General features: G+C 43.9%; 1 protein-coding gene across 1 annotated transcript in view; it reads left to right on the forward strand.

The window, feature by feature from the left end:
• TMEM40 (transmembrane protein 40) overlaps window positions 1-13,793 on the forward strand; it is a 70,461-nt gene that overhangs the window by 23,360 nt on the left and 33,308 nt on the right. The window contains exons 3-5 of the mRNA XM_077278235.1: window positions 1,823-1,962; window positions 2,968-3,118; window positions 4,234-4,338. Of these exons, the coding sequence (XP_077134350.1) occupies window positions 1,823-1,962; window positions 2,968-3,118; window positions 4,234-4,338 (396 nt within the window). The remainder of the gene's footprint in view (window positions 1-1,822; window positions 1,963-2,967; window positions 3,119-4,233; window positions 4,339-13,793) is intronic.

Raw genomic sequence — 13,793 nt, forward strand, 5'->3', positions numbered from 1 at the left:
CCATATCCATACCTTAGTAGAGCATGCAAACTATTTCTTGTGACTTTGTGCACCATGACAGATATAGACATCATGCTAGGAACCTGGTAGTGCTTCTGTATTGGTGAGGTCAGCTGCAACAGCCTGACTGTTATACATAGCCGGGTTCCTGATGTAACTCCTGGGAATGGTGGGAATTGAGGAGATTGACAGAGGAAGAGCTCTCCCTCAGTCAGACCATCGGCACCCGTGCAGCACGATCGCTGGGTGCCAATGGGATCCTATGGCACCTAACAATAGACTCTGGGTCTGTCATACACTACAATCCAATAGAAGAGAGGGGTCTGATAGGTTAGCTAGCAGTAGCCGATCAGTTAGGTAATACAATGTTAGGTAATAGACTGTACTGCATAAGTAGTGCAGTGTGTTAGCTATGTGAGTATAAGGATATATGTTCATGTCATCCTAGGGAATGAATAGCTCATTTTTAGAAAATGGGGAAAAATGAAGTGTTTTGAAAAAATTAATAGTTAATTTAAAAAAAAAAAAGGGAAACAAATGAAGTGTTTAAAAAACTTTCCCATGGTGTTTGGGGATCTCCTTGGTCTTCATGGTGTTTGGAGATCTCCGTGGTCTACGTGGTGTTTGGAGATCTCCTTGGTCTACGTGGTGTTGTTTGGAGATCTCCTTGGTCTACGTGGTGTTGTTTGGAGATCTCCTTGGTCTACGTGGTGTTGTTTGGAGATCTCCTTGGTCTACGTGGTGTTATTTGGGGATCTCCTTGGTCTTCATGGTGTTTGGGGATCTCCTTGGTCTTCATGGTGTTTGGAGATCTCTTTGGTCTACATGGTGTTTGGAGAGCTCCTTGGTCTTCATGGTGTTTGGAGATCTCCTTGGTCTTCATGGTGTTTGGAGATCTCCTTGGTCTTCATGGTGTTTGGAGATCTCCTTGGTCTTCATGGTGTTTGGTTAGTGGAGCCTCTTGTTAATGGTGTTGCGGCCTCTGTGGCCTTTCAGAAAAGGTAAAGTGTATATACTGACAGACATGACCCTTAGATTGCACACAGAGGGACGTCCTGTTACTAAACATGTGACTCATGAAGGTAATTGCTTGCACCAGAAATTTTTAGGGGCTTCATCGCAAAAGGGGTGAATACATATGCGCGTGCCATTTTTAGTTATTTGATCCCATAAATTGAATTTATGCCTATACTTTTCTGACTTCACTTCACCAACTTACACTATTTAGTGCTGATGCATCACACACACAAATCAGATTACAAAAATATTTAAACACATGTTGTAATGTAACAAAATAGGTAAAAAGCCACGGGGGTTAATACATTTGCAAGCCACTGTATATACCCAGAAATGGTGCCAGTAAAAAAAAATACAACTTGTCTCGCAAAATAATAAGTCCTCATACAATAAAATGAAGAAAAGAAAAATATGGGTCTGCAATTGTAGCAAACATAACACAAAATTATGTTTTTGTTTGGTTTTTTTTTTTATAAAAAACACAACAATCTACATAAATGGTGTTTTAGAATATTTGTATTGACCTGCAAAATAAAGCCAACTAGTGAGTGGACAATGTTTTTTTTTTTTTTTTTTAAAAAAAGCCAAAATTACTGTTTCATTTTCACATTCCACTTGCTAAAAAGTCTAATAAAAAACGATGAGAAAAGTTTTGTGGTACCACTGAAAACTTCAATTTTACACTGATCTACCAAGTTTCATCATCCAATTTGCTTATTTACTAGAGTGGATTCCATGACGTCAGATTGTAGCAATAATCTCTATTAATAAAGATGGTTTTCAAGTGTAATTTCCTTTGGTTTAGATATTTTCCAGAAAGCGTTCATCAAAGATTTTGAGAATTTAAAGACAAATGCAGCCATTAGCCAATCGTTCTGTTATCTCTTTGTATCCATCTGCAAGATGCCGGCATTATCCTTGTACACTGAGAAGGAAGCTCAGACCGTGAGTCCATACAAAGTATCTGTGGTCTCTAGCATCAGTATAAATATTTACTTACTACTTGATCATAATTAAATCATCGCCACCTAGTGGCTACATTATTGTAAAAAATGGTGGAAGGTTTCTTGGTTGATAAATTTCGCTAGAGAATATTTTAATATTTTGCGAGGAGTCTGTATATTCTCCCTTTGTTTACATTTTATAGAAAAGGAAAAGAATTAACGTAAAAAAAACCAGTTTCAAATAAGTTTCGAAATATCTTCCTATTCATTTAAATGGAAAAATATCAGTTTATTTTTGAGGATTTTTTTTTTTAAATCCTGAAAATAAAAGGGACCTGTCACTTCCTTAATATTTGCTAAGGTTTTCTTAGGCGTAGCCTGCGATATTTTTCCTGAAGCGGCTTCACTGGCAGTTTTGATGTAATTTTTGCCTTATTTCTATAATCTATACTATAACTAGCGAGCATCTTCCTAGCGAAGAATGGACTTGTTGCTTCTTTTAAGGACAAGTGCAGGCAACCATATTTTCAGTTCGGGTGCGATCCTACAAAGCACTGGATCTCACCAATGTTATTCTATGGGGCCTTCCACATTTCCAATTTTTTCCTTTGACCGAGTCGGTCACAGCATGCACGATTTTCAGACGTAAATCGGATCGCACTCTCCCATGCAAGTCAATGAGTCCGTGGAAATTATAGGGCAGCACTCGGATGGCATCTGAGTGCAGTCCAAATTCCATGGAATGGAGAAAATGGAGAAATTTAATTTTTCCATCCTCTTCTCATCCGAGAAAATCGGGTCACACTATGCTCATGCTCTGATCAGAGTCGAATCACAGTGTGTTTAGCACAATCAGCCCGATTTTCTCGGAAGAGCGAGAATACACTCGTGTGACCTTAACCCTAACTGCTTCTTGGTTTGAGAACCCTGAAGCAGTTATTCCCTAATAGGTGAGTGTAGAAAAAATGAGGTTACGTGCCCTAAGAAAAACTGGTTTGTATTGCAGATAGTTCAACTCAGTGACCCTCCAGGAAAGCAGTCGGCTTTTCTAAAGTCTATAGATGATAAAGGCTCGCAAGCAATTGCAATCTTTTACCTGTTACTACACATGAATAATGAGAAAGCCTACGGAGAGCTTCCCAGCTGCAAGGAGAATGGTATTTCTTTGTTTGCATGTTTTCTATTGATTGTTTTCAGCCTCCCTAACCGAAGGGTTTGTTCACATTTGTGTTGCCTGCAACCAATGATGCTGACTGTGCCCTCTGGCAGCGACACCTGCAGTATCCTGACATACAGCACAGTGTAGAAAAGGAAAATAGACACAAAGGAAAGTATAGACATTACCTACAAAAGTAATTCCTTGCTCACAGTCCTCCTACTCTGCCGCTATGGGTTCTGCCTGCCTGCCACAGTCTGCCCTGCTCATATGTAGCTTGTGGGTTTACACCAGTCACTTACTAGTTGAATTGCTCCTTGTGGTTGCTATTCCACTGTTTTTTATGCATCCTGACAAACCTCGACTGCAAGCGTGTAAGTTGCACAATACTTTTTTTTTTCAACTCACTATCTGAATATGGGCAGGTATACACAATGCTGTGCAGTGCTGTCACTGGTTACGTCAGGTTTCCGGTTGGGTATTGAATATCAGGCCAGTTCTCGACAGCAAATTGTAAGTGTCACTGGCTCAGCAAATTGCAAGTGTCACTGGCTCAGCAAATTGCAAGTGTCACCGGCTCAGCAAATTGCAAGTGTCACCGGCTCAGCAAATTGCAAGTGTCACTGGTTCAGCAAATTACAAGTGTCACCGGCTCAGCAAATTGCAAGTGTCACCGACTCAGCAAATTGCAAGTGTCACCGACTCCTTTTTTTTTTGACGCATTGATCTACCTTTAATTAATTGCATTATCCTGCAGTAAAAGCAGTGCACTCTGCAGTTTTCTTCCATGCAAACCATCGCTCCGCGTGGAAAATCGGCCATGTGCACTGGCACTTTGGTTATAATGGATCTCTCCATGTGCCACACATAGGTCTCTGCACATCTCATGGCTGTGGGGTCAGGCATGCTACTCATCCCTAAGGCAGTACACATGATCTCAGCGGCACTGAATCTTCCCCACTTGTCCCTTATTATGTCCCTCCCGATGCAGCGCAGCAGTCACAAAACGGCTCCCTCCAACCTCATACATGCAGAAATTACTTGTAGTTAATCTCCACACTTGTCTACCATTTTGTGCTGTGATATGTACTATAATGGCTTCTCCTCTATTTGTAGATGAGAAGATGGTACTAATATCGAAAATGAGAGACAAATTGCTGCATTTATTGCAAAATAAAGTCTCGGAACTGTTACGTACATCCAAGCCTTTACTTTCTCAAGGTAAGATAGGCTTATTCATCTGGTCTTAATACGTAGCTCTACCTTAGAACACAAATTCATTGTATTATCATCTGCTACGTTTATTTTAATATTGCAATTTAATGGCATAAATGTCAGATATATGCAAGGTACAGGACTCCCACCTATCCACTTAGCTCCAGCTTAGAACGCACAGTCACCGTTAGTTTACCTTTCTTGGATGTATTGTAGGGATTCACGCTCAGCAGGAGGCAGTCACTTAGCACAGGGTCTGGTGCAAAACAAGGTAAGCTTTATTGAATTTCTCTGAAATCCAAATGAAAAGGCTTTCTCAAGCATAAGAAAATAAAACATAACAACTTTTCTACAGCCCAAAATGTATGATAATTAGTAAAATGAACAGTCCTTTTGAGAGTAAAGTATGCACAGTGCATTAACACAGTTGCACTCACACCACAGTATGGGCATTAGTTATCACAGGCACAGACTGTAACCAACACTGGCTTCTCTTCAGGTCCACCTCCCAGACAGGTCACTCACCAGCAACACTACACAGACAGCTCAGCTTTCATATCTGGCCAAACCTGAAATGAACACAGAGCCTGGCCCAAGTCATAGCTAGCCATGTGCATGTAATCAGAACTTCCAGTGCTAGGTTTTAACGTTGTCCTACCTGGCTTTCCTACATACCCTCCCCCTCTATCCAAAGCTGGGCACTGCCTACCGACCCATATTGCCTACAGGGAGCTAGTTTAAGCTCCTGAAATGCTCTCTCATTAATGCTCTGATCTGGGAACTTCACAAACTGGCCCCTATTTTTGGGTACCAATTTCTGGCAGTGCTTTTTTTGGCAAGGTAACAAATTTCCTGCCACTTTGATACCCGTAATATTGGCTCCTGATTGGACTAACCAGCATGCAGTATCTAGCGAGTCTGTCTTTTTCCAGGGTTTTAGTAAGTTGCCATAATATATCGGGAAGGGCTTTCTTTTCCCTGGTCAGTGTTTCTAATAGTTGACCTCTCCCACTTTTTCCACCACCTCATAGGGCCCTTGCTGTTGTGAACTATAGTTCTTGGTTCCCTCTTGTGGTCATTAGCGGTATGGCACCTGGAGTGTCATTCCCCAGGTTGGCACTCACCTGGTTCGTTTGGCCTGGGTGTGCCTATATAAACTTCCTGGATACTCTGTATTGTGCCTGGATTCGTTGTTATCAGACCATGTCTGTTTTCTCCTGTCTCCTGGTCTCCTGATTTTGCAAGATAAGCTAAGTCCTGCTTTCTTATTTTTGTGCATTTGAATTTCCCTTATTTTGTTCCAGCTTTGTTTAAAATGTGATTCCTGATTTTGCTGGAAGCTCTAGGGGGGCTGTTATTCTCCCCCCACACCGTTAGTCGGTGCGAGGGTTCTTGGATATTCAGCGTGGATATTTTGTAGGGTTTTTTGCTGACCGTATAAGTCATCTTCCTATTTTCTGCTATTAGTCAGTGGGCCTCTCTTTGCTAAATCTAGTTCATTCTTACATCTGTCATTTCTTCTTACCTCACCGTTATTATTTGTTGGGGGCTTGTATTATACTTTGGGGTCTTTTCTCTTGAGGCAAGAGAGGTCTTATTTTCTCTGAAAGGGTTAGTTAGTTAGTTCTCCGGCTGGCGCGAGACGTCTAGAACCAACGTAGGTACGTTCCCCGGCTGCTGCTAGTTGTTGTGCTAGGATCAGGTATACGGTCAGTCAAGTTACCACTTCCCTATGAGCTGGTTTTTTGTGTTTGCATACTTAGCTGGTACTCCTGAGATCCTCTGCCATTAGGATCATAACAGTAATCCAGGCCAAAGAGTGCATTGCTGAAGCGGGATTATAAGAAAAGAAGTTCTGAGTTTTTTGTTTTGTTTTTTTTTCTTCCTCCCCTTTATCTCTGAGTGGCTTTAAGCTCTGCTGCAGACATGAATGTTCAGACTCTGATTACTAGTGTGGATCAGCTTGCTGCACGTGTGCAGGGCATTCAGGATTTTGTTATTAGCAGTCCTATGTCAGAACCTAAGATACCTATTCCTGAGCTGTTCTCTGGAGATCGATTTAAATTTGGGAATTTTAGGAATAATTGTAAATTGTTTCTATCTTTGAGACCTCGTTCATCTGGAGACTCAGCTCAACAAGTTAAAATTGTTATCTCCTTCTTGCGTGGCGACCCTCAGGATTGGGTTTTCTCATTGGCGCCAGGAGATCCGGCATTGGCAAATATTGATGCGTTTTTTCTGGCGCTCGGATTGCTTTATGAGGAGCCCAATCTTGAAATACAGGCAGAAAAAGCATTGCTGGCTATCTCTCAGGGCCAGGATGAAGCTGAGGTGTACTGCCAAAAATTTCTGAAATGGTCCGTGCTTACTCAATGGAATGAGTGTGCTCTGGCCGCAAATTTCAGAAATGGCCTTTCTGAAGCCATTAAGAATGTGATGGTGGGTTTCTCCATTCCTACAAGTCTGAATGATTCTATGGCTCTGGCCATCCAGGTTGATCGGCGTTTGCGGGAGCGCAAAACTGCTAATCCTCTGGCAGTGTTGTCTGAACGGACACCTGACTCAATGCAATGTGATAGAATCCTGACAAGAACCGAACGGCAAAATCATAGGCGTCAGAATGGGTTGTGTTTTTACTGTGGTGATTCTACACATGTTATCTCGGCATGCTCTAAACGGCCATCAAAGGCTGTTAGTCCTGTCACCATTGGTAATTTGCAGCCTAAGTTCATTTTGTCTGTGACTTTGATTTGCTCACTATCTTCCTACCCTGTTATGGCATTTGTGGATTCAGGTGCTGCCCTGAGTCTTATGGATTTATCGTTTGCCAAGCGCTGTGGTTTTGTCCTAGAGGCTTTAGAAAATCCTATTCCTCTTAGAGGAATTGATGCTACGCCATTGGCGGAGAATAAACCGCAGTATTGGACACAAGTGACCATGTGCATGACTCCTGAACATCGGGAGGTGATTCGTTTTCTTGTTTTGCATAAAATGCAGGATTTGGTCGTTTTGGGTCTGCCATGGTTACAGACCCATAATCCAGTTTTGGATTGGAAGGCAATGTCCGTGTCAAGTTGGGGTTGTCAGGGAATTCATTGCGATTCCTCGTCGGTGTCTATTGCTTCTTCTACTCCTTCTGAAATCCCTGAGTATTTGTTGGACTATCAGGATGTATTCAGTGAGTCCAGGTCCAGTGCCCTTCCTCCTCATAGGGACTGTGACTGCGCTATAGATTTGATTCCTGGTAGTAAATTTCCTAAGGGACGACTGTTTAATCTGTCTGTACCTGAGCATGCCGCGATGTGTGCTTATATTAAGGAGTCTTTGGAGAAGGGACATATTCGTCCCTCCTCTTCCCCTCTTGGTGCGGGATTCTTTTTTGTGGCCAAGAAAGACGGGTCTTTGAGACCGTGTATAGACTATCGGCTTTTGAATAAAATCACTGTCAAATTTCAGTATCCTTTGCCACTATTGTCGGACTTGTTTGCCCGAATTAAGGGTGCCAAGTGGTTCACCAAGATAGATCTTCGCGGTGCGTACAACCTTGTGCGCATTAAGCAGGGAGATGAATGGAAAACTGCGTTCAATACGCCCGAAGGTCATTTTGAGTACTTGGTGATGCCTTTTGGGCTTTCTAATGCCCCCTCAGTGTTTCAGTCCTTTATGCATGACATTTTTCGGAAGTATCTGGATAAATTTATGATTGTTTATCTGGATGATATTCTGGTTTTCTCTGATGATTGGGACTCTCATGTAAAGCAGGTCAGGATGGTGTTTCAGGTTTTGCGTGATAATGCTTTGTTTGTGAAGGGCCCAAAGTGTCTCTTCGGAGTGCAGAAGGTTTCCTTTTTGGGTTTTATTTTTGCACCTTCTACTGTGGAGATGGACCCAGTCAAGGTCCGAGCTATTCATGATTGGACTCAACCCACGTCCGTTAAGAGTCTTCAGAAGTTCTTGGGTTTTGCTAATTTCTACCGTCGTTTTATTGCTAATTTTTCTAGCATTGTAAAACCTTTGACGGATATGACCAAGAAAGGTTCTGATGTTGCTAATTGGGCTCCTGCAGCCGTGGAGGCCTTCCGGGAGTTGAAGCGCCGGTTTACTTCGGCGCCTGTTTTGTGCCAGCCTGATGTCTCACTTCCCTTTGAGGTTGAAGTAGACGCTTCTGAGATCGGTGCAGGGGCTGTTTTGTCGCAGAAAGGCTCTGGTTGCTCAGTAATGAGACCATGTGCTTTTTTTTCTAGGAAGTTTTCGCCTGCTGAGCGGAACTATGATGTTGGTAATCGGGAGTTGTTGGCTATGAAGTGGGCATTTGAGGAGTGGCGTCATTGGCTCGAGGGAGCTAAGCATCGTGTGGTGGTCTTGACTGATCACAAAAATCTGATGTACCTCGAGTCCGCTAAGCGCCTGAATCCTAGACAGGCTCATTGGTCGTTGTTTTTCTCCCGTTTTGACTTTGTTGTCTCGTACCTGCCTGGTTCAAAGAATGTGAAGGCTGATGCTCTTTCTAGGAGTTTTGTGCCTGACTCTCCTGGAGTCTCAGAGCCAGCGGGTATTCTTAAAGAGGGAGTGATCTTGTCGGCCATTTCTCCTGATTTGCGACGTGTGTTGCAGAGATTTCAGGCTGGTAGACCTGACTCTTGCCCACCTGACAGACTGTTTGTTCCTGATAAATGGACCAGTAGAGTTATTTCCGAGGTTCATTCCTCAGTGTTGGCAGGGCATCCTGGGATTTTTGGTACCAGAGATTTGGTGGCTAGGTCCTTTTGGTGGCCGTCCCTGTCGCGGGATGTGCGATCTTTTGTGCAGTCCTGTGGGATTTGTGCTCGGGCTAAGCCTTGCTGTGTTGTGAATTGACCTTTTGGCTCCCTCTTGTGGTCACTAGTGATATGACACTTTGATATTCCTTCCCTTGCTTGGTATCCACCTGGCCTCGTTAGTCCAGGGGTGTCGCTATTTGAACTTCCTGGATTTTCAGTCTGGTGTCTGGCATCGTTGTAATCAGATCCTTCTGTTTGCTCCTATCTGCTGGTCCTGGTTCTATGCAAAATTAAGCTAAGTCCTGCTTTCTTGTTTTTGGTTATTTTCTGTGCTCTTATTTTTGTCCAGCTTGTACTAAATGTGATTCCTTATATTGCTGGAAGCTCTAGGGTGCGGATGTTCTCCCCCCGTGCCGTTAGACGGTTCTGGGGTTCTTGAATATTCCGCGTGGAGTTTTTGTGAGGGTTTTCGCTGACCATATAAGTCATCTTCCTATATTCTGCTATTAGTTAGCGGGCCTCTCTTTGCTAAAACCTAGTTCATTTCTTGCGTTTGTCTTTTCTTCTTACCTCACCGTTATTATTTGTTGGGGGCTTGTATCCAACTTTTTGGGGTATTTCCTCTGGAGGCAAGAAAGGTCTTTCTTTTCCCTGCTAGGGTTAGTTAGTTCTCCGGCTGGCGCGAGACGTCTAGAATCAACGTAGGTACGTTCCCCGGCTGCTGTTATTTGTGTGCTAGGTTCAGGTATATGGTCAGCCCAGTTACCACTGCCCTATGAGCTGGGTTTTATGTTTGCAGACTTCGCTTTTGTCTCTGAGACCCCCTGCCATTGGGGTCATAACAGTATGCCAGGCCATAAGTGAATATTTAATGCATTGCAGAAGTGGGATTATAAGAAAGGAAATTCTGAGGTTTTTTTTTTTTTTTTCTTTCTTTCTTTCCTCCCCTTTATCTCAGAGTGGCTGGAGCCTTGCTGCAGACATGAATGTCCAGACCTTGATTACTAGTGTGGATCAGCTTGCTGCTCGTGTGCAGAGTATTCAAGATTTTGTTACTAGCAGTCCTATGTCAGAACCTAAAATACCTATTCCGGAATTGTTCTCTGGAGACCGATTTAAATTTAGAAATTTCAGGAATAATTGTAAATTGTTTCTATCTCTGAGACCTCGTTCGTCTGGAGACTCAGCTCAGCAAGTAAAAATTGTTATCTCTTTCTTACGGGGCGACCCTCAGGATTGGGCCTTCTCGTTGGCGTCAGGCGATCCGGCTTTGGCAGATGTTGATGCGTTTTTTCTGGCGCTTGGGTTGCTATACGAGGAGCCCAATCTTGAAATTCAGGCAGAAAAGGCCTTGCTGGCTATCTCTCAGGGCCAGGATGAAGCTAAAGTTTATTGCCAAAAATTTCGGAAATGGTCCGTGCTTACTCAGTGGAATGAGTGTGCTCTGGCCGCAAATTTCAGAAATGGCCTTTCTGAAGCCATTAAGAATGTGATGGTGGGTTTCTCCGTTCCTACAAGTCTGAATGACTCCATGGCGTTGGCTATTCAAATTGACCGGCGTTTACGGGAGCGCAAAGTCGCTAATTCCCTGGTGGTGTTGTCTGAACAGACACCTGAGTTATTGCAATGTGATAGAGTTCAGACTAGAATTGAACGGAAAAATCATAGACGTCAGAATGGGTTGTGTTTCTACTGTGGTGATTCTACACATGTTATATCAGCATGCTCTAAACGCTTAACAAAGGTGGTTAGTCCGGTCGCCATTGGTAATTTGCAACCTAAATTTATTTTGTCTGTGACTTTAATTTGCTCATTGTCTTCCTATCCTGTTATGGCGTTTGTGGATTCAGGTGCTGCCCTGAGTCTTATGGATCTGTCGTTTGCCAAGCGCTGTGGTTTTGTTCTTGAGCCTTTGGTTAATCCTATTCCTCTGAGAGGTATTGATGCTACGCCATTGGCGGAAAATAAGCCGCAGTTTTGGACACAGGTGACCATGTGCATGTCTCCTGAACATCGAGAGGTGATTTGTTTTCTTGTTTTGCATAAAATGCAGGATTTGGTCGTTTTGGGTCTGCCATGGTTACAAACTCACAATCCAGTTTTGGATTGGAAGGCAATGTCTGTGTCAAGTTGGGGCTGTCAGGGAATTCATTGCGATTCCCCGCCGGTGTCTATTGCTTCCTCTACTCCTTCGGATGTTCCTGAGTATTTGTCTGATTATCAGGATGTATTCAGCGAGTCCAGGTCCAGTGCTCTTCCTCCTCATAGGGACTGTGACTGCGCTATAGATTTGATTCCAGGTAGTAAGTTTCCTAAGGGAAGATTATTTAATCTGTCTGTACCTGAGCATACCGCAATGCGTTCGTATATTAAGGAGTCTCTGGAGAAGGGACATATTCGTCCATCCTCTTCCCCTCTTGGTGCGGGATTTTTCTTTGTGGCCAAGAAGGACGGATCTTTGAGACCTTGTATAGACTATCGACTTCTGAATAAAATCACTGTTAAATTTCAGTATCCTTTGCCTCTGTTGTCAGACTTGTTTGCCCGGATTAAGGGTGCCAAGTGGTTCACCAAGATAGACCTTCGTGGTGCGTACAACCTTGTGCGCATTAAGCAGGGAGATGAATGGAAAACTGCATTTAATATGCCCGAAGGTCATTTTGAGTACTTGGTGATGCCTTTTGGGCTCTCTAATGCTCCTTCAGTGTTTCAGTCCTTTATGCATGACATCTTCCGGAAGTATCTGGATAAATTTATGATTGTTTATCTGGATGATATTCTGTTTTTTTCTGATGATTGGGACTCCCATGTAAGGCAGGTCAGGATGGTGTTTCAGGTTTTGCGTGAGAATGCTTTGTTTATTAAGGGCTCAAAGTGTCTCTTTGGTGTGCAGAAGGTTCCCTTTTTGGGTTTTATCTTCTCCCCTTCTGCTGTGGAGATGGACCCAGTCAAGGTCCGAGCTATTCATGATTGGACTCAGCCCACGTCGGTTAAGAGTCTTCAGAAGTTCTTGGGTTTTGCTAACTTCTACCGTCGTTTTATCGCTAATTTTTCTAGCGTTGTTAAACCTTTGACGGATATGACCAAGAAAGGTTCTGATGTTGCTAACTGGGCTCCTGCAGCCGTGGAGGCTTTTCAGGAGCTGAAGCGCCGGTTTACTTCGGCGCCTGTTTTGTGTCAGCCTGATGTCTCGCTTCCCTTTCAGGTTGAAGTGGATGCTTCTGAGATCGGTGCAGGGGCCGTTTTGTCGCAGAGAAGCCCTGGTTGCTCAGTAATGAGACCATGTGCTTTTTTTTCTAGGAAATTTTCGCCTGCTGAGCGGAATTATGATGTTGGCAATCGGGAGTTGTTGGCCATGAAGTGGGCATTTGAGGAGTGGCGTCATTGGCTCGAGGGTGCTAAGCATCGTGTGGTGGTTTTGACTGATCACAAAAATCTGATGTATCTCGAGTCTGCTAAATGCCTGAATCCTAGACAGGCCCGTTGGTCATTATTTTTCTCCCGTTTTGACTTCGTGGTCTCGTACCTGCCTGGTTCAAAGAATGTTAAGGCTGATGCTCTTTCTAGGAGCTTTGTGCCTGACTCTCCTGGAGCCTCAGAGCCAGTTGGTATTCTTAAAGAGGGAGTAATCTTGTCGGCCATTTCTCCGGATTTGCGACGTGTGTTGCAGAGATTTCAGGCTGATAGACCTGACTCTTGTCCACCTGACAGACTGTTTGTTCCTGATAAATGGACCAGTAGAGTCATTTCCGAGGTTCACTCCTCGGTGTTGTCAGGGCATCCGGGTATTTTTGGCACCAGAGATTTGGTGGCTAGGTCCTTTTGGTGGCCTTCCTTGTCACGGGATGTGCGGTCATTTGTGCAGTCCTGTGGGACTTGTGCTCGGGCTAAGCCTTGCTGTTCTCGTGCCAGCGGGTTGCTTTTGCCCTTGCCTGTCCCGAAGAGGCCTTGGACACACATTTCCATGGATTTCATTTCGGATCTTCCAGTGTCTCGGGGCATGTCTGTCATCTGGGTGGTATGTGATCGCTTTTCCAAGATGGTCCATTTGGTGCCCTTGCCTAAGCTGCCTTCCTCTTCTGATCTGGTTCCGTTATTCTTTCAGAATGTGGTTCATTTGCACGGCATTCCTGAGAATATCGTGTCTGACAGAGGATCCCAGTTTGTTTCCAGGTTCTGGCGATCCTTTTGTGCTAGGATGGGCATTGATTTGTAGTTTTCATCTGCCTTTCATCCTCAGACTAATGGCCAAACTGAGCGAACAAATCAGACTCTAGAGGCTTATTTGAGATGTTTTGTTTCTGCAGATCAGGATGATTGGGTGACCTTCTTGTCGTTGGCTGAGTTTGCCCTTAATAATCGGGCTAGTTCCGCTACCTTGGTTTCGCCATTTTTCTGCAACTCTGGTTTCCATCCTCGTTTTTCCTCGGGACATGTGGAGCCGTCTGACTGTCCTGGGGTGGATTCTGTGGTGGATAGGTTGCAGCGGATTTGGGATCATGTGGTGGACAACTTGAAGTTGTCACAGGAGAAGGCTCAGCGTTTTGCCAACCGCCGCCGCGGTGTGGGTCCCCGACTTCGCGTTGGGGATTTGGTGTGGCTGTCTTCTCGCTTTGTTCCTATGAAGGTCTCCTCTCCTAAATTTAAGCCTCGCTTCATCGGTCCTTTTAAGATTTTGGAAATTCTTAATCCAGTGTCCTT

The sequence above is a fragment of the Ranitomeya variabilis genome, chromosome 8 (assembly GCF_051348905.1).
Source record: "Ranitomeya variabilis isolate aRanVar5 chromosome 8, aRanVar5.hap1, whole genome shotgun sequence".
NCBI classification, from domain to species: Eukaryota; Metazoa; Chordata; class Amphibia; order Anura; family Dendrobatidae; genus Ranitomeya; species Ranitomeya variabilis.